Source organism: Vigna radiata, chromosome 7 (genome assembly GCF_000741045.1).
Source record: "Vigna radiata var. radiata cultivar VC1973A chromosome 7, Vradiata_ver6, whole genome shotgun sequence".
Lineage (NCBI taxonomy): Eukaryota > Viridiplantae > Streptophyta > Magnoliopsida > Fabales > Fabaceae > Vigna > Vigna radiata.
In genome coordinates, this window is record NC_028357.1 from 25,967,761 (window position 1) to 25,988,029 (window position 20,269).

At 31.7% G+C, this 20,269-nt stretch overlaps 1 protein-coding gene across 2 annotated transcripts; it reads right to left on the minus strand.

The window, feature by feature from the left end:
• Positions 1–1,032: 1,032 nt before the first annotated feature.
• On the minus strand, positions 1,033–8,372 carry LOC106765608 (6,7-dimethyl-8-ribityllumazine synthase, chloroplastic). Of its 2 annotated transcripts, XM_014650286.2 has the most exons (8): positions 8,058–8,369; positions 7,830–7,951; positions 5,567–5,662; positions 4,586–4,681; positions 4,382–4,460; positions 3,930–3,976; positions 3,776–3,835; positions 1,033–1,323 (listed from the first exon to the last, which is right to left on the minus strand). In XM_014650286.2, exons 1-8 carry the CDS (start codon positions 8,200–8,202, stop codon positions 1,285–1,287), a joined length of 684 nt encoding a protein of 227 aa, XP_014505772.1. In that variant the 5' UTR covers positions 8,203–8,369; the 3' UTR covers positions 1,033–1,284. The 2 variants fall into 2 exon arrangements, with proteins under 2 accessions (XP_014505772.1, XP_022639013.1); XM_022783292.1 differs by lacking the exon at positions 5,567–5,662 and having other exon boundaries at positions 8,058–8,372.
• Between the last annotated feature and the right edge of the window lie 11,897 nt (positions 8,373–20,269).

The following is a 20,269-nucleotide window of genomic DNA, read 5'->3' on the forward strand; positions in this document are numbered from 1 at the left end:
AAGGGTTGACAACAGAGAGAATATCATGGAAAGGCAAAAAAGAATACAAGTTGTCAAATTATCTCAATGACTACGTCACAAATTAAAATAACCCATTTTATTAAATATTTCATATTTTGTTGAAGTTTTTTTTGTTTTAGATTCTCTATTATGTATTTTCTGTTTTTACTATTGCTATTCACATACAACCAATTGGTTACGTGAAGAGTTATTAAAATCAAAAAAGAAAAAATGAAAAGGCAAGAAGAAGAATTGCCACTCACCTTTCTAGGAGGTTCCTTGATACTCGAAATCAGGGCATTTTTCTCTTTGCTATCATTAGCATACCTAAATTCACAAAGGCACTTCTTACACATGAGGTTGGTTAATTATTGCTCCACCTCATACTTTCTTCTCGCACCCCATAGCTATAATTCATTTAGTAAAATAGTCATGTCCATTACTTAAATAAAAAATCCCACTCTTTTTGAAATATGCAAAAGATCTTCTGAACTACATGTTTCAAATAGATTCTAAAACAATTTATTCAGGAACGCATTCCAAATTTGTTGATTTCCGAAAACTTGTAGCTATTGTTTTAATAGAAATTCACGAAGGAGGTCATTTATGACTCTTTCAAAGTAATGTTTTAAATCAGAAGATTTGAAACTGTATTTCGAACTTCAGATTATGTAATCCATACCATTTCTTGATTAAAAATATCAGAAATATAGTTTCAAATCTTTAAGGTTTGCTAAACCGTATTCGCCAGTAGCTTCTTCAAAAGTTTTATGAGTCAAAGGCTCCTTGATGATTATGTTACTCCATGGTTAGAATCATCAACATGTAACCAAGCTCACACTCATAAGGAAGAAAGGGAAGACATAAGCATCTTAAGAATCAGTGACATAGCTTATCAATTTGTAACAAATATATTCCCATTTCCATAATATATTCCCATATATTTCCATACCTTGATACTGGTCTAATATTTTCACATTTGTCGGCAAGAGTAACACAGTAATAATTATACTATCATATCATACAGTGAAATAATTCAATGAAAACTTAATTTGTTCCAAAAATATATATTTAAACAATACAATGATATTTTTATTTTATTTTATTCCATTTCCTTCCATTGCATCCTGTTACATTCTACTTACCATTGAATATCCAAACATAATCTAAATAGTTTGAGAACATATAGAAACTACAACAAAAGCAATCCGGAGATGAAAAATTGAAAATTGGGAATTGCATGCCGTTCCGACAAAAACTCTCAGAGATTGGTTATAACACAAACTACTTCAGATGGTGCTCGAACAAAGATGCCATCTCAATCTGTACACAGATAACTTAAGTACATAAAACATTTATTCAACTACAAAGAGTAAGGTAAATATGCTAGTAGCTCGACTAATACCTATTGCAATCTTTCAAGAAATTTTATGAATGATTCAGGATTCAGTGCCTTGTGTATTAATTTTTTTGCTGACTTGCAATTCACAAGGCAATTTTGATAATTAATTACATTGAAAATGGTCGTGTAATGTGAATTCATCTCATTGGAGTAAGAGTTTTAGACATGGTTGCCTACTTGGGCTTAGATTAACTTTCGACATATACCACATTCTTAAAAAATGGAGAATTTCTTTTTGCACCCTCTACTTTTCCTCTGCACCCCTATCAATATGACAATCCCACTTTATCATTCTGGTTTATGAAAAACTGACTTCAGAATTGTCCAATCTGAAAACTCTTCTTTTATTCAAAAAATGACTTCAAGATAATTTGGAAGATCTTTAGATTGTACAATCTGGAAGTCAAAATTGACTTTTGATTTACATAATTCAAAAGTCATTTTTTACTTCTAGACTGTGTACTCCAAAAGCATTTGACTGAGTTTGGACAATCTGCTAGTCAATTTTTGCATAAAAAAACCTTCAAAATTGCACAATCTAAAATCACACAACAAATGCTTCCAAATTACACAATCCGGAAGTTGTTGTTGAGATCAGAAGGGCTTCTTCCATCAGAATGCAGTAGTATTTTGACATCTTCTGAGTAGAGAAAGCGTGAAAGTAGAAAATGTGCGACCATAATAAGACAAGATCAGAGGGGCAGCGGCAGAAGAGGACGGAGAAGAACCAACAGACAATGTAGAAGATGACAGAGACTAAGGGCATTATTGTCTTTTACACACCACCATGGAGGTTTGGGAAGAAACCATGGGAGTGCAGGTAGAAATAACCTTTAAAATGTCCAATAATTGACCACTTTGGATGAAGCTCTATGCTAAACCCAGCCCTTCTCAAAGCACACTTTATTCCGATATAATGAATAGTGTCGAAGAATCAATCCAAACCATTCTAAGCCCAACAATTAACTTAAAATAGTGAAAATTGCAAAATCCACACCTTTTTATTCTGTTCCACGTCTAAAACGAACCTAAAAAATGCGAACCACAAAAATAACAAAAATAATGAAAGTTTTCCTACACTACTCTCAAATAAACTTGAGATTATATTGACATGTGATTTGTAATTTAGATCATACTGACATTTATGAAATGAGCTTTAATACTTTGAACAAGTTTTCAACCAATAACTATTATGTATATTACTTTTAATTCAATAAATGTTTTTCCCTTGCAAGATCCAATAGAAAAATTCGTGTATTGGTTTGAGGCTCTACTTTCACCCTCTACTCGATGAAATTTCCCTTTTTCCGAATTAAAAAATAAGTGTTTCCCTTAAATAAAAAGACAAAAACAGAAATAACTGATGCGATACAAATTGCAAACTGATCCACCAAATCATAAGTTTGTTTTATGATCAAATCAAATGTTTCTTTTGTCTCAACTAATCCAACCAAACTGTGAACACGTCTAATTATTGAATAGAAGATGTAAACTTGGAGTAAACGATTCAGAGGTATCTTTCTATAACCTCTTTTAGCTGTATTACACCTCTAGTGCCTCCTATGTGACTAATGTAAAACATTTTGCTCAAACTTAATCCCTATTTCTTTGAATTGCTATTATTAAGTCCTTTTGAGCTTTCATCCACATAAAACCCCCTGTTTCTATTTAAAATCTCCAGAGATTAATCTCACTGAGACACTTTAAATCCTCTTATGATCAAAACACATCAATTGAAATATCAAAATACTTTTCCCTCGTCAAAACAAAAAATCGGTTCCTACGAAACCTTTAAATGGGATGCGTTCAAATATTTTTCCATAAAAATAAGACCCAACCCAAATTATTTGAAAAGAAAATAAGTATTTAAGGGCCTTATATTATAAGCCTTAAGGCAGAAGGAAACCAACTATGGGGCTCAATTTTAGTAATTCTAAAAAATGATAAATTAAATTTGAGCAAACACTAAAAAGAAGCATAGTGCCTTATGCATAATAGAGGAACCAAAAGTGCAATCATGCTGAGTTTTTAATAGATAAAGAAATTCATTAAGAAAGAAGAGATACATTCACAGAGATGTAATAAAATCATTCATGAGCCTTTGCCTAACATCTTATGTTCTTCAGGTAGTTTGAGTTATGACATGCTATAAAAATGAGTTTTATGTACGAAGTACTAAACTCAGATTATTTATTAACCATCACCTAACAATTTGAGTTTTTCCTGTAATTAGTTCATGACATATACAAAGATAAGAGGACAAGATACATGAAAACTATAATAGACAATGAGTATAAATCTTTAGATAGCTTCATGCAAAATTTTCAAATGAATATTGCATAATTACTTCATAATATCAAGTTATCAACTTACAGCAGTCAACGCAGCCTCAGCACCCTTATTTCCAGATTTTCCACCAGCACGATTTAGAGCCTGCATTTAGCCAAAGAAGAACAAATAGAAATCAAAGTAATCATTTGTCTCATCTGCAAGAACATATTTCATAACTTTCACAGTAAATAATTACCTGATCCATGTTATCACATGTTAGGACACCAAATATGCACGGAACACCTGCAAAGGCATCTCAGAATGCTTTAATTTTGCCTGTTGATTAATTAATGAAGAAAAAAAATACTAACAAAGTGACAATAGTAATAAATAAAATGGGCGTTAGCTTAACTCATAAGCTTAGAGGAAACATATAGTTTCAGTAATCTATTCAGTGAAGACCAATGTCAAAGTTAACTTACACAGGCATTGTATTACTGACTTTAAAAGAAAAAAATAATCAACCATTTAAAAAATAATTCTCAAATTTCAAGTTTCTTCTCAACCTTGATTCTAGATTCTACAAAAACAAGTTGTGATACAAATGTTGCATGAATGTTTCATTTTCAACGAAACAGACAGCAGTTGAATACTCAAATATGATCTGTTCCAATCTTGAGATTACAATTAACTTTAACAGAATACTACCTGAGTTTAGACTGGCTGAAAGCACTCCAGATGCTGCTGAATTAGCAACTGCATCATAGTGGGTGGTGTCTCCCCGTATCTGTTAACAAGAAGTTTGGTCACAGTAGAAACTCAAACTTAGTAGACATAAAGATAGATGATGGATACCCATTGATCATAAAAAAATTTTAAAAGATTTCAACTATACATCAAGATTTATCATACCACAGCTCCTATGCATAAGATTGCGTGATATTTGCCTGATTTTCCTAGTCTTGCAGCAACTACACCAATTTCAAAACTACCAGGCACCCAGACAACCTAAGGGAGAAGAGAAAGTAACAAATTTCTGTCAGTATTCATATCCAGCAGAAGGTGATGTGAAAATTCTGAACAAAGCATGTATAAATCCTCAGTATTCAAATATAGCAATTGAACAATATTTGTGTCCAAAATCATGACCAAGGGTGAAAAAATTATACAGCTAACACTCCAAGCTAAAACTAAACGAAATAAACGCAAAAGTTTGCAATAAGATACAGAAGTCAATAATTTATAATCTCCAATACATGATTAGAGAAAAATATGAGAGTGACAAAAAAATGAAAAGATCGGCCTCTTGTTTTAGCCAAGGAAGCATGGGCCCTTCAAAAGTAGTTGTGACATGTTCTACCTGGGTCAAACACATCTCTAGTCAGACATTTCAAATTCTACTTGCTGCAGTTTACAATTTTGATTATACATTTATTTCTTAAACTCTTACAAGCCAAAAATAAAAATAAAAAAATAAAAAATAAATAAATAAATAAAATAAATAAATAAAAAAATTGGATAAATAGTTGCATTTATTGTATCTACTAGGACTTGGTTGTTATAACATTGATTCTATTTCATTTAAATTTTTTGTTTTATTTTAATTCTATATTTTGAATTATAGCCATATCATGTCCTAGAACTTTTTAAATTTTCCATATTATATCCATGTTCTATGCCATATGTGCTTTCAAGGTTTTAGCCTATTACGGGTGCATAAGTTTGCCTTACTTCATATTCAGTAAAACTGAATAATTTACATAACAGAAAAAGTGAGAAAAACAAAAATAAATTTCAAAAAGTATGCTAAGTGGAGACTTAACCAAATTACACTGAAACAGTGTATATCACAAATAATCAATATTCCAAGAATTTACAAGACAGCTCACTTACATCAATGTCCTCATCTTGAACTGAGTAATTCTTAAAAGTACCCAAAGCTCCCTCCAAGAGCTGCTTGGTAATGATTTCATTAAATCGTGCAACAACCTAAAAGAAGAGAAAATGGAAATGAGGAAGAAACATAAGAGAACTAGAAAAACTTACAAGTACAATCCAGTTTGAAGTAGAAAATAAATGAAAAATCTTGAAGCAGAATATCATAACTTCTGCGTGATTCACTACCACGTTTCTCTAATTCATATTCCTCTATCAACACCATTCCGTTTGCATTTTCCACTCTCTCCAAAATACTTCCACCTCTTAAAATTTTCATTATTGTCAAAGCCTTAATCAATCACCAAAAAGCTTTAAAATCGGAATTCACCCTTGCTGTGTTTCATCATTTTATCATCTTCATCTGTTGAAAAGGGTTTGGGCACTATGTTGGAGTTCCTCATGCATACTCCAAAAAGAGAACTTTATTCTTGCAATCCTTCTAAGGGGAAGTCTTTCATTTGACCTATTGTACACAAAGATGTTTGTTTTGTGCCGTTAACAAACATCTAGGTACAATTTTTTTTTGGGGGGGGGGGGGGGGGATTAGAGTTTTTCTTGTTCAAAGATTTGGACAAATTACTAGTGGCCAAACGTGTTATGAAAACATCCTTTGACGGTGTATACTCCTATGGAGTAATTTGGTGGTATCAATTTGTGATTCTTGTCTGCAATGGCTTTAGAGGGAACTGTGTGTCAAATACATAGAGAACAGTGTGCTCATCAGATTCTCCTAAGATGTTCTCTCATATTTTTGGTGCCTTCTTTAGGATAATGTCTTATTCTCTACCCCTTTACTTACTTCCTCTTCAGTCTTCTCTACTAAAGGACTGTCAAAATTTAGTACATAACATAAACAGTGTGGATACTGATGGAAAGCTTCTGTCTACAGCATATATCAAATGCTAAGAGTAAACAATTAATCAGTACCCGAATTGGTGACAAGTAAGCTCTCTGATAAGCATCCAGCACGAATGATCCATACTTCCATCTATTTATGGCTGTCTGTGTGGCTTATGCAAACGACCTCTTTGAACATCCACCCATTCCTTTCCTGAATGTACACATCTGCAAATAGCTTGACGAGGATTGGTTTTATCTAAAATCATTATATCCAATTGAGATCTATCTATCTTTTTGTCATGTACATCAATAGAGTATGTAAGCTCCAACTAGAAGACTATTATGCCATGCTAGCAGTCAATCCAATCACTTGACTTAGCATCCCAACTTCTTAATACCTTGATTAGATTATGCCACTCCAAGTGACTATCAACTCCACAAAATCGGCTTGTAAGATGAGATCTGCACCCACTTATATATTATAAATTGACCTTATGAGGGACTTCCAACACCCCCCCCCCCCCCCCTCATGCCAAAGTATAAGAGCATGCCCAACAAACAACCGATATTGTTAGGATAGGCTCTAACCATAGCTCTAATACCATGTTAAGAAATGGACTCTAAGCCTAACTTTGTAAGGTGAGATTTGTACCCACTTATATATTATAAATTAGCCTTATCTCTAATCGATGTGAGGACTTCCAACAACTATCTTGTTCTATTTAGCTTTTCTACCAGACCCAATTTCTGGAAGACATCATAAATAATTCAGCAAATGAAAACCTAAATGATTATTTAAACCACCCATCCCTAAGGTTTCAATCACCTTAGTCCTTATCCTGACATGCCTCCAGTGAAACTCCACCCTGCCAAGTCTTATACTATGGACCCCAAATATAAAAGACTCACTAAGTTCTCTAACCTTCTTTCTGTCCAACAACAGTGTTGAATGTAAAGGGTTTTCTGTTAAAAAACTAAAAGCAAGAAGCCCTAACTCAGAATAATATTTCATTCATGTTGACGCTCTTTTCCCCCTTCTAACACAGTATGTACGGCAGACACGCTGCCTAACTGAAAAACAACGCAGGACAATAATGTAAGACGAACAAACTCGTGGGCTAAGACAAAAGGCCAGAATCAGTTTGCATTTCTTTTCAGATAAACTTCGGCATACGTACTTATGCCATAAGAAAAACATGAGATAAAATTTTCAATAAATTAAAAATAACTAGTGTATAAGATAATTTATAAAAGTTCATTCATGTCAGCTTTTTGAAAAGGTTATTGTTATAAAGCTAACTTTAAAACCTTTTTCCCACAAATATTTGGGAAAAACTAAATAAATAACCTAATAATTTTGGAATACATGGATACATACCACAGCAAAACGAAGTCCTTGGGTTCTGGTAACAGAACCTGTCAGATTCCGCACAGCATTTGTCTGTGCCAAAGAAGATCCACCCTTACACTGAACAGCAATGCGCGGCTTAATTTCTGAAGCTGAAGAAAGAAATCAGAGAATTAAACAAAAACAGGAAAGTCAGATTCTTCGTTGACCACGAATATGACCAGTAACCAAAATGGTAGAAAGGATTAGGAATGTAACCACGCAGAGAGTGCGAAAAGGAGAGAGGGCTTAGGGTTTTAGGAGAATTATGAAAATGTAAAATGCTGGTTGGAGCAAAGGAACCATCTTGGGCACGCACAAATCCAATGGGGAGGATACAATCGGTAGAAACAAAGGAGGCCATTGTTTTGCTCTGAAGATGAGAGCTTCTTCCGATGGAGGGCGGTGATGGCGGTGACGGCGGCGCAGAGGAAGATGCAAAACAATTGTGAACTAAGTACTCGGTTTTGCTGATGGCGGATTTTGATTTTACAATGAAGATTTATTGAAACCATTAAAATGCTAAGATTCTTACTTCTACATTATAAAATCATAAGCTATATTATACCACTTCCTAAGTGCTTTTTCTTTGGTCGTGATTTTCTAATAAAACAATTTTAATCTTTCCTACGTTAAAATAATTTTATCATATAAAAAAATAAAAGACAACATAAGCCTCTAATTCTCAATTTATTTTGTAAACTTATTTATTTATATATTTTTTAAATTACATCACATTATTTTAAAAAAAAAATCGTAGATTCATAAACCATCGTGCATTTGTATGTCTAACCAAATAGTATATTATTCAAAATTTAAAAAAAAAATAAGTAATAACAATTTTCTAAAACACAGTGTGGAATAAACATCCAAAAAGTAAATCATTAGTCAAACATTTTTATAGACGACCTTTGCAAATGTGTGGTCAGGAGATGGAACTGAATGACTAACTTTTAAAGAGATTAGTTCTAATATTAAGTGACTTAAAGATAAAGTGTGATTAGTATTTATTGGGTCGGAATTAGATTGTTGTTAATTAAAGACTTACTACGAAATTTATAAATACAAGTTTGAGAAAATGAGGTAGGTAATTGCATTTATTATGTATTTAATATCTAAAGTATCAAATTCGAACTGACTTTGGTAACAGGACATCTTTTACAAGTGTCCTAGGAGTAATATTGGAAAAACGACCACGATAGACAAGGAGTGAAGAACAATTGTGAGACCCTTTGGACTATCGTATACACCTTGCTAAACACGTTTTTGTTGTGCATTGTTAAACAAGTTCTCACTATATCTTGCAAAATAATATACAAAATGATGTTTTTAGTATATGTGCTAAAGATATAAATAACCCCCCAAAAACACATTGTTTCTAGTAAAAATATTTTGGGATAATCGATTGTCGTAAGTGATAATCAATTATTCTCGAAACATACAAATGTACACAAATTACTCTGTGATAATCGATTATCACTTAAGATAATCGATTATCTCAATGGTTCCACACAACAAACCATCATAATTCATCACGCATGAAGAGATAATTGATTATCATCCCAAATAATCGATTATTCTTGCAAATAATCACATTTCTAGACCAAAACCTAAGGTCCAACTCCCATGTATCAATCCCAAATCACATGAAAACATGCTTAAGAAGTCATACATACATTCCACAATCACAAACCATTGTAAACACACTCAATCACATACTTTACATCCTTTTATTCATCCAATCCCATCACTACACATATTATATCTCCAACAAAACTCAAAAACACTACACATGTTTATCATGTTATCTTTACATCATGGGTTTGCATGGTAAAACCTTAATACCATAACTTTGTTCCCTACCCTCATCCCCCTTTGCATTAACCCTATTATGGTATAACTTGTTAGGACAAGACAAGCTAATCTAATAAAAAGGACAAGACAAGCTCGTTAATAGAAATCTTGGTTTTGAAGTTTAACTAATCAACATGAAACAAAGAAGTCTCATTATACAGAAAACTCTAACTTTAGGCTAACATCAAACACCAGGATAGAAAACCCTAAGTTAGAAAACTAACTTCAAGCTAGAAAAACTCTAGGTTGAGATAAAAAAAAAAACACTAAAATATAAAACTATAAACTAGAAAGATCAAATAAAAATCACTACCTCAAAAAATAAAAGAATAGAAAACAAGTGTTAGGGCAAAAACTCTAAGTCAGAAAAAACAAATTCGAACTCACCTAGAAGAAAGGATGTAAACGACTGAACACACAGAAAATTATAGAAAGGTCGAACCAGGCTAAGGAAGTTAGAGAGAAATGGGATAAGAAGAAACTCAAAACACTAGCTGAAAACAAACAACTCAAGACTTTAGGAAACAAGAAAACAACATAAGATGAAAATACAAAAGACTTAGAACCAAAATCTCCAACATAGAAAACCTTAGGAAAACACTCAGGATTTTAGGAAATAGAAAAACAACTAAGTCAAATACTCAGACGCAATGATAAAAGAAGTCAAAAGCGTCTAAGAGAGTTAAAGCTAAAAGTGTAAAGCTTATCATACCTAAAGGGAATTCAGGTTAGCTCTCGGAAAAACAAAACAATGTCAAAGAGATGTCATTGACAAAACACACTAAAAGACTAAAACTTAAAACACAAACAAAGTCAAACGTTGTCTGTCTAAAAAGACAATATTACAAGAAACATTTACTTGCCTAAACGATACCATGAGCTAAAATGTTACTTCGTTAGACGATGAAATCCTTAATTAACATTTGGTATCTTTGGAAGAAAGATCTGAATTTTCAAACACTACCTCATTGATAGGAAATCGAAAAGCACTTTGTTATTCTGAACAAGCATTAAATGACATTAAATGTTCAACATTAAAAAAAAAAAAATGATATTTGACAAAGTAGTTTACACAAATCAGTAGTAGATGTCAGTAACAAGGCAAACATTCACAGAATGTTTATATCTTAGGAAATCGTAACATAACACCTATGCCTAAACAAAACATGAAAACATTAGGTAAAACACCAATCAGGAAGAAGTCTCTTATGGACTAAGCAATATCGGTCAAAAACAGAAACAAAACAATGGAAAAGCTTTGAATCTTGTACCAATGGTTAAAGTGTTTGAAAACACCAAAACAAACATGAAATAGGGATATTTGTTATACATACCTCTATCTTGTGCAGGACAATTGCTACAAATGTTCATCTACCTCATCTTATAAGTATCAAACATGAACGTTGGAAGAAAAAGACATAAATGAGTTTATCAGATTATCAAAAGTCGTGCAAAAAAAAAGACAAATTTGCTCTAGAAAAGAACTCTGCAAAGCATGTATGCTCTGACAAAAGACTTCATCTTATGACAGACATCTACATCAATAGCCAAAAAAGTCTAGATCTCAAGACAAGCTTCGTTAAACGGTCATATTATCAAATCTCAAGATAAGCTTCGTTAAATGGTCATATTATCAAATCTCAAGACAAGCTTCATCAAACAGTCATATTATCAAATCTCAAGACAATCATCATTATAATGGTTATATCATCACAGTGTATAAATAAAATACAAAAAGAAAGAAGAACAAGATTATAAGGAATATAAGCTAAGTAAGAAAATATACCATCATCAGTTGAGTAAGGAAATCTATTGAAGCTACTAAGGCAAAACTCCTCTAACCAAGAAAATAGTAGAAGAGAAAAGCTCAAGAAAAGAAAGATTCTTTCAAGCCTCATTGTTATATTCACTCATCTTGTGAGCGAAGAGAAAAAGAAAAAGTTAAGCAATACTTTTAAAGTTCATTGTATTATTTGCTTACTTTTGTAAGATGAGAGAAAAGAGTAAGGAGAGAAACACCTGCGAGTGTTTAGACTGCTTTGCATTGTAACCAAATCTTCTTTGTGAGAGTAATAGTCTAAATGACATGTGAGCAATCATTGATTACAGCTCTGGAGAGAATCAAAACACTTACAACTTGACTCTGGAGAGTTAAGGAAATCTAGACAAGGTTGCTTAGTACCAGGAGTGGTGCGAATACTCCTCCAAGTCTAGGGTAACAGATGGTTATTCGCTAACTGTGAAGACCAAGAGTGGTGAAAATATTCAACCAGTCTAGGGTAATAGATGATTTATTCACTGACTGAGGAGACTAGAATGGTGAGAATACTCAATCAGTTCAGGGTAACAGGAGGTTATTCGTTGACTAAAGATCAAGAGTGGTGCGAATACTCAACCAGCCAAAGGTAATTAACAACTACTTGTTGTTTGGGAAACCAGGAATGGTGCGAATACTCAACTGGTCCAGGGTAACTAGAGGTTTTTTGTTGATCAAGGTTACTAGGAATGTGAAGAATATTTCACAACCAGGAATAAGTGAAACTCAATTAGACGACGTATCACAATGATATTGAAACTCAACTCGAATTGACATTGACATCAGAGTATCTTCAGGTGTTCTCCAAACAATATTCGACGAACGTCACGACAAACAAAGAGTAAAGAATCTTTTGAACTATTGAACATACTATAAACGTTCACCTCCATCCTATAACCTAAAACACTTAACATTCAATTATGTAATAAATTTAAAATAAAAAAGTTCCTAAATATTATTATAATTTAATAACAAACAATCTCTAATTATTGTTAACATAATTATTTCGAGCTAAATTATTTTTTTTCATATTTTTTAAAAGCTGAATTAATATTATCTCACACCTTCGACAACTATTTTTTATAAAACACTTTCAAGGACTTAATTAACCATTTAATCTTAATTATAATTATAATTTTATTTTGACACACATTAGGAGTAAAAACTTGATTTAAAAAATTTGCTTGATAAAAAGTATGCTTAAAGTATCGAAACGATGTTAAAGTAGGGTTTTTCTTTGTTTAAGGTATTGATTAAATTATGGAACTTGCGATTGTTGTTAAAGAAGAATCTAAGTGTTGTCTAAACGTGGAATAAAGCTACCATACAAAATCCATTTGCTTCGCTCGTAAGTAAGTTCCTATTCAAATACTTCATCCCATAATTCATTTTAATATCTGATTAACGTCCGTTTAATAATTAGATATATAATAATAACTATATAAATAATTAGAGATAATAGTGTATAGATCGAAGGTACATGCACCCTGTATTTCTATTATGTTATTAACACAGAATTCAATAGTTCTATTTTAATCGTTATTTGAAATCTAACCGATTTTTTAATAGAACATTTTTAATTTAATATTCTATTTAAGAAAATCGAATTCAATATTATTTTATCTAAGAGGAGAAAATACGTTAACAGATAAGTATGTACTATAAGCTCCGAAACGTGAAAATTGAAGAAAAGGGAAAAACATTAACACATGTTATCTATTGAGATATTTTGTTTAGATCATAATATTATCGGACTAATTGATTTTTTTAATAAATAAAGATGGGGATTTTATTTTTGGTTTTTTTTTATCAGATTTATATGAAGTGTATCTGAGATGAAGTATGAGATTTACAATAGTCAAATAGTTATCTCTTGGTAATAAAATTGAGATAATGGCCTTTTATCTCTGAATTTTTTACATTTGTCCAACGTTAATTCAGGATATATAAATTTACACTGGACTATATCAGATTCCACGAAAAATAACAATTTTTTCATATTATACATATTATACTAAATTTGATATAAAAAAGTTTGCAACTAATAAAAAGAGTTCCAATGAACATTTTTTCATATTATATATATAATTTTATTTTATTAAATTAGATTTTTTTTGTAATAATTTTTACTATTTAAATATTAATATGTATTACTTATTAATTTATTTAAACTTGAATTAAGTCCATTAGAATGAATTTTGATAATTATTTCAAAAAATAAGGTATGTTATAATATATATATATATATATATATATATATATATATATATATATATATATATATATTTTGTAACATCCCAATAAATATAACCAAAGCTATAATTCATTTTAGGAGTTAACATGAACAATAAAGGAGAACAGTAGTGAATAAGCATAGAGGTGAAAGAGATAGGAAAATATCATTAAAATTTAAAACTGTACAACAGTCATACTGAATACAACATTTACAAAATAGACCGAACGGTCTTAGATAGAGTTCATTGACCTAACGGCCAATCATCAAAAGGTTCCTTATACAGAACGATTTTACAAACTACTAACCGGACGGTTAACTAGCCACCTAACCATTTAAAAATAACTATACTAAAGACCGGAAGGTCCTGCACAGCTCTCAGGCACGGCTTCCACGGCATCCTCCAGAGTGTCCTCTAAAGCAGCTTCCAAGGTATCCTCCAAAGTACCCTCTGCTCACACCCAAAAGGATGATCATTGCAACGAAGGGAATAATCGGACGGTCAAATACCGAACGACAACATAAATAAAGACAGAACAGATAAGGGTAAGCTTATGTAAATTTAATTAATCCTTTCAACATACAAGTAAGCAAATAAACAGAACCAAATCAACATGTTATACACACAATTACTACACATGCATACTAAGTTCATCAACTTATGACCGACCACTAAGACACTGTCCGGACGGTATGAACCACGTAGTCCGACGTCCCTAGCACCCGATATGGTGTAATAGCTGCCTTTACTTATCAGCTGCCATCCGAGGTTAGTCCTCAAACGATCATTTGTTCGTATGATCGCGGACCTCCCGCCATTCCCACACATGAGTAACCTTTCTCTACCTGAGAAAGAGTCATCACGGAATATCAGGATCAGGACGACACTGGGTCTGACCATATTCATACTTTACCAATCATCACCACTTCATGAGACATTCCTCCATTGGAATTCCCTTACTCAACCAAATTCAATATATGTTCATTATTACTTTCATCCTGGAAGGGTGTCAAGAAAATGATCGGATTATCAACGATAGAATAAAAGATGGAATGAGACAAGGATACATGACCGAATGGTCCAACAAGAACTAAAACTGGATGCCATAGAACATTTATAATAGTTGACCGGCCGATCCGGCAATGAATAGAACTAATCATCAAAGACTTAACACTAATAATGACCGGACGGTCTGATCAAGGGTGAGACTGAATAACAGAAGAATGTCAAATGGTTGGCCGAATGGTCCGACAAAGAATAAGATCGTACCCCAAAGGATTGACTATAAGTAATTGTCATCCGGACGGTTGGCAAAGAATGTTATGAAACAAGCACTAATCATGGTCGAAGGCTGGTCTATGACCGGACACTTCTCAAAAGGACTTTAGTCAAACAAACCGGACGTTTCAATAAACGAAAGCTCACTAGACCATTCGGTCACTAAGTGACCGAACAGTTTCAAAAGGAAGAATATCAGATTTGCAAGTTTTATATTTTAAGTGTCAGTCTAAGGCCGAACACTTGTAAGGTCGAACGCTTGGTTTATGACCAGTGTTCTTAAGTATATGACAATGAAATAATTAAAGGAAAGCAACTAAGTTTAGCAAACACACTAGGCCGATCAGTCAGACCGAACGGAAAAAGGGAGGACCGAACGGTCCTAATGACCTTCGATCTCAGATTCATATTTTCTCTCAGTTTTATACATACTCATATCAGTGCAGAATTTATAGTTCATACTTATCATACAACTCATACAACAACATACCATATTTCAATCATAAGAAATCAAGCAACATACTTTAGATGTGAATCATACATTAAATCAGACACACATTCAAACCATACAAAGAAATTATAATTAAACTTTATAAGCTTCCCTTACTTCTAAATCCAGCTAGTACGTCTAAGGTTGATTGGCAGCAACTACCTCTTCTAAGGTTTCCAAAGTCTAGAGTGAAATACAAAAGTAGGTTCAGAGGAATGGTTTACAGGTACATGCAAGCTTTAATGGTGCATGCATGCAGGAAAACTAATGAGCTTCAAGGGTCCGGACACTTACCAGTTCCGAATGTGAATTTGGTTGGAACAGGTTGAAGCCCTTGGTGCCGGCAGCAACAATTCTGAACAGATGCAAGTGATCGGAGAAGAATTGGAGGTTAGAAATCTAGAGAGAAGGTTGGGAGGTTTTAGAGAGAAGGAGGAGAATTTGAGATTTTCAGAAAGTTTGAGTTTGAGGAAGAAGAAGATTGCATGGGAAAAGTGGCGTCAGGTTCCTTTCTCACCTTATATACTGCCTCCATTTAGAACGTCCGGACCAATCCTAGTTTGCCACCTGACTTCCACTTCCTGGAAGTTCACAATTCGGCTGCTGCTACACGAATCACGAAGGAAGGGAATTAAAAACTTGGCAGAGTTGGTCTCCCACTTACTAGGGAAGATCGGATGGTTTGACAAGTGTACCCCACTAATGAGGGGTATTGAATGGGGTGTGACACACACACACACATATATATATATATATATATATATATATATATATATATATATATATATATAATATTTATATACTTTTTTAAAATATTAAATATGTTTTAGTCTTTCATACGAAATAAATTTTGTTTTTGTTTTTAAATTTTGAATAGTTTTTATTCTTAAATTTTGAAACTAATTTTTTTTTTCAAGTCACTGACACACACATCTAATAACATTTGGACATACATTGTAATATCATTTGTCATAACAATAAATTTTTAATATTATTTTATGATGTTTAAAATTTTAGAATCAAACTATATCAAAATTGAAACAAAAGAAAAATTCATTTTTTTCACACTTAATTTAAGTTAATTAAAGTTAAGTATATATAAATTTTATTTATCATTACATACACATGATAGAAATTTCAACCCAAAATAATTTCATTAAGGAATACAAATAATTACTATATGTGTTAAACATTGCTAGTGTTTTGGCTCTAATTTACTAAAAAGGTATTTCTTTTAAATTTTATTTTATGAAAATTAATCACTTATTTTTCAATCAACAAAAAAAATGGTTAAATTTAGCTTCTCTTTTGAAAATCTCCAAAACAATTATTTCAAACAAACACGTCATAGTACCTATTTCTTCTTTCCATTCTTTACCGTAATTGGAATCTAAAGTTTACCTGACATACACGCTGCAAATTAGCATATGCAAAACTTATGAGTAGATAAATACAACTCAAAATAAGTGATTAAGCTGAGATGCTTTTCAAAATTTTAAAATAGTTTGGAATTATTTTTCTTATAAAAAAATTGTCACCTTAAAATAAAGAAAATGATTTATGGGTTTATCTTATTTTACCCTTTTCAAAAACAATGGTAAGCTTTTGTGGTTTCAATTTTTAGTAAAGTTGAGTTCAATAAACTAATTAAGGAAAGTAATCAATCAAATAATTTGTTGCTAAATGAATCGTAAAACTGGCTTTTTAGTAAAAGTTTTGACTGATTTTAGTAAAAGGGTTAAGATAAAGACAAGTTTGATTCCACTAAAGGATGTCATAACTTTTCAAAAATAGTTTGATTACTTTTTCTTTCATTTCATGTGATATATGCATGCCTTTGACAAAAACAATATTGAAATATATTTTCAACCAATGCATAGGCGTATAGAAAAACACGAATGCTTAAAAGAATTTGCACTAACTATAAGAAATTCATTTTATGTTTACACTTATCACGAATATAATTATTAAAATACAAAGACATTGTTTGGTTCGAGAAAAATAATAATTAAGAAAAACTAGTCAACTCGGGTGTTAATTTTTATTTTTTTTTAAATGCAGATGTGGTGGTATTCCAGTAATAACACAATAAAACACCATATTTTTTTAAAAGAGGAACACGACGGCAATATATTTTGTTTTTAAAGAAAATTATGTTTGAACGAGGCTGACATCCATAGATTAAAAGATGTTTCTGAGTACAAAAAAAGTTTTGCTTAAAAGAATAAATGGCTGCATTCTTATTTGTTCTATTACTTTGTAAACAAACGAAAGATGAAAAAAAAAATAGTATAAGTATAATTATTAGACTCTTTTTATTAGTTTATGGACGAGTTTAGTATTTTTTTATTAGACGTATCAATATATTCGTCTAATGAATATTTATATAAATACTTGTCTAATAATTAATGTATAAAAATTTTGACTAAAACTTTTTGCTTTATTTATTTAATGATTGTATTGACAAACTTGTTTTATGTGTATTGTCAAACTTATTTAATAAATGTATGAACAAATTTGTTTAATGTTTTTTTGTTATAATCATTCAATTAGTTTATTTTTAATCTCATCTAATTAAATATGACTCATCTATTTTTTTTATACTCTCGTCTAATATATAATGTGAAACTTTCTATTATGTATTGTTAGATTTGTCAATGTTTTTTTTTGCTATATTCTTTTAATTAGTTTATGGAGAGACACATCTAATGTGTATTACAAGACTAATTTTTCTGTCATATTTATCTAGTGTGTATTATTATATTTGTTTAATCAACATATATCTAATGTATATTCTTATATTCATAATGAGAACATAAATCCTTATATGTATATTTTAAGACAAAGTAATAAGTTCTTACATTTTGAAGTTGAAAATAGTAAAATATGAATTAAAAATATAAAATAAAATTTATAATATTAAAAAGTGTGTTGTTTTTCATTACAAATATATATTTTAAACTTTGAAATGAATTATTAAATACAATCTTTTAATTTATCTTATTACAAATGTAATTTACTTAAAGCATTATTAGGAGACATGTGATTAATGATAATTTTTTATTAAGTAATATTAATTTAATTTTTACATACTAAAAATATGAAGATTGTAAAGGCTTGAAAATTATTTTAAAGTCATTGGGTCTTAATAATTGGGACAGTTAGGCCCATAAGCTAAGGGTGTCTTAGTATTAGAGGGAGGCTCCTTTCAGAAGTCAGATTTCATTTGTTAAGTTTTCCTTCTCTCTAAAACTCTTGTGCCCTAAATCCCCTGCCTTCTCTCTACATTTCCAGAACCTTGAACCGGGCAATTTTTTATTGGGTGATGCCAAATCATTCCTAGCATAGAGAGCTTTTGTTCAAACCGAACATTTCTCCATTCTGACTGGTGAGTCATTTTTCCCCTTTTCTCTTCACCGTTCTTGAGCTAGGGCATGCAACTTTGCTGAGTTCATGTGCTTTGTACGTTTTTCCTTACATTCTTTGCCCATTCGAGCTTTGAGAACTGTGTTCTATCACAAATTTGGTGATTTGTAGGTTCTGTAAGTTCAACACGGTGTGGGTATGATCCTAGGGCATTCTTGACAAGTTACTGTTAAGCTTTCCAGGTAAGGGGAGCTAATTATTTTGTATGAATTTATGTTATAAAAATATGTGAAGGTTGAATGTTGAACTGGTGTGTTCTTGTGAAGTTGTTCTACGATTTTAATTTTTATTGGATGTTATAACTAAGACTGTGAAATTGTGCTTAAATAATTTGTGCTTTGGTGTTGAACTGCTACATGTGGAAATTTATGTTTGTAAGTGTCTCTATTGAAATTAATCTGTTTTGGTTGAAATTGATTTGGTTGGGGGGTTTGGAGTAAGGGCTCTATGATAACATGTATATGAGTATTAAACACGTGTATAAGTACTATTTAAGGTTGTTGTGAGAGGAAGTGGAATATTAAAATAGGCATTTCAGATTTAAAGCATAAGAGAACAGGGTAGATAACTTAGATAAATCAAATGGGGTTGTTGAGAGCCTTTCTTTGTTTGTAGGATAGAGGAACCTTAAAAACTTGAGTTGGCACATCCCTGATCATAGAGCAGCCCTGGACTGGTCCAGTCAATTGTGACTAGTCATATGTGCTAGCATCGAAGGTGAGTTTGATGCGTTCAGACATCTGGGTCCTCTCCGGTGACCAATTGGGGAAAGTGAAGGAGTGATTTTGAGAGTTTGGGGTATTGAGTGCATTTGGTCTGTTTGGGCAGTTTAGGCAAGTCAGTTGTGACTTGTTAGACAGATAAAACTGAACTAAAACACATTAAAAATAACAGAATTGAATTAGAGTCTATAAGTCATAGGATGCGATATTTTGAAGTTAAATTCAAGCCTAAACAACTTTAGAATCACTGTATAATTGGTAAAATCCATCTAGATAAGTTTAAATAGTTGCCTATCACAAATTTGGGGTGTTAGAAGTTAGGTTAGTATTGGGAGTAGTGCTCGAGTTAGAAAAGTATGATATATATATATATATATATATATATATATATATATATATATTAAATAATATGGAAATATAAGTTAGGAAAGCATGATATATATTATAGGGTTAAATATGTTTTTAGTCCCTATACTTTGGGGCGATTTTGGTTTTAGTCCCTCTTTCAAACTAAGGTACAATTTAGTCCTTCAACTTTAGAAAACTCTGGTTTTAGTCATTTTTACCAAATTTTTTTAACTTTATTTGCTATTTCAAGCACGTTTCATTAT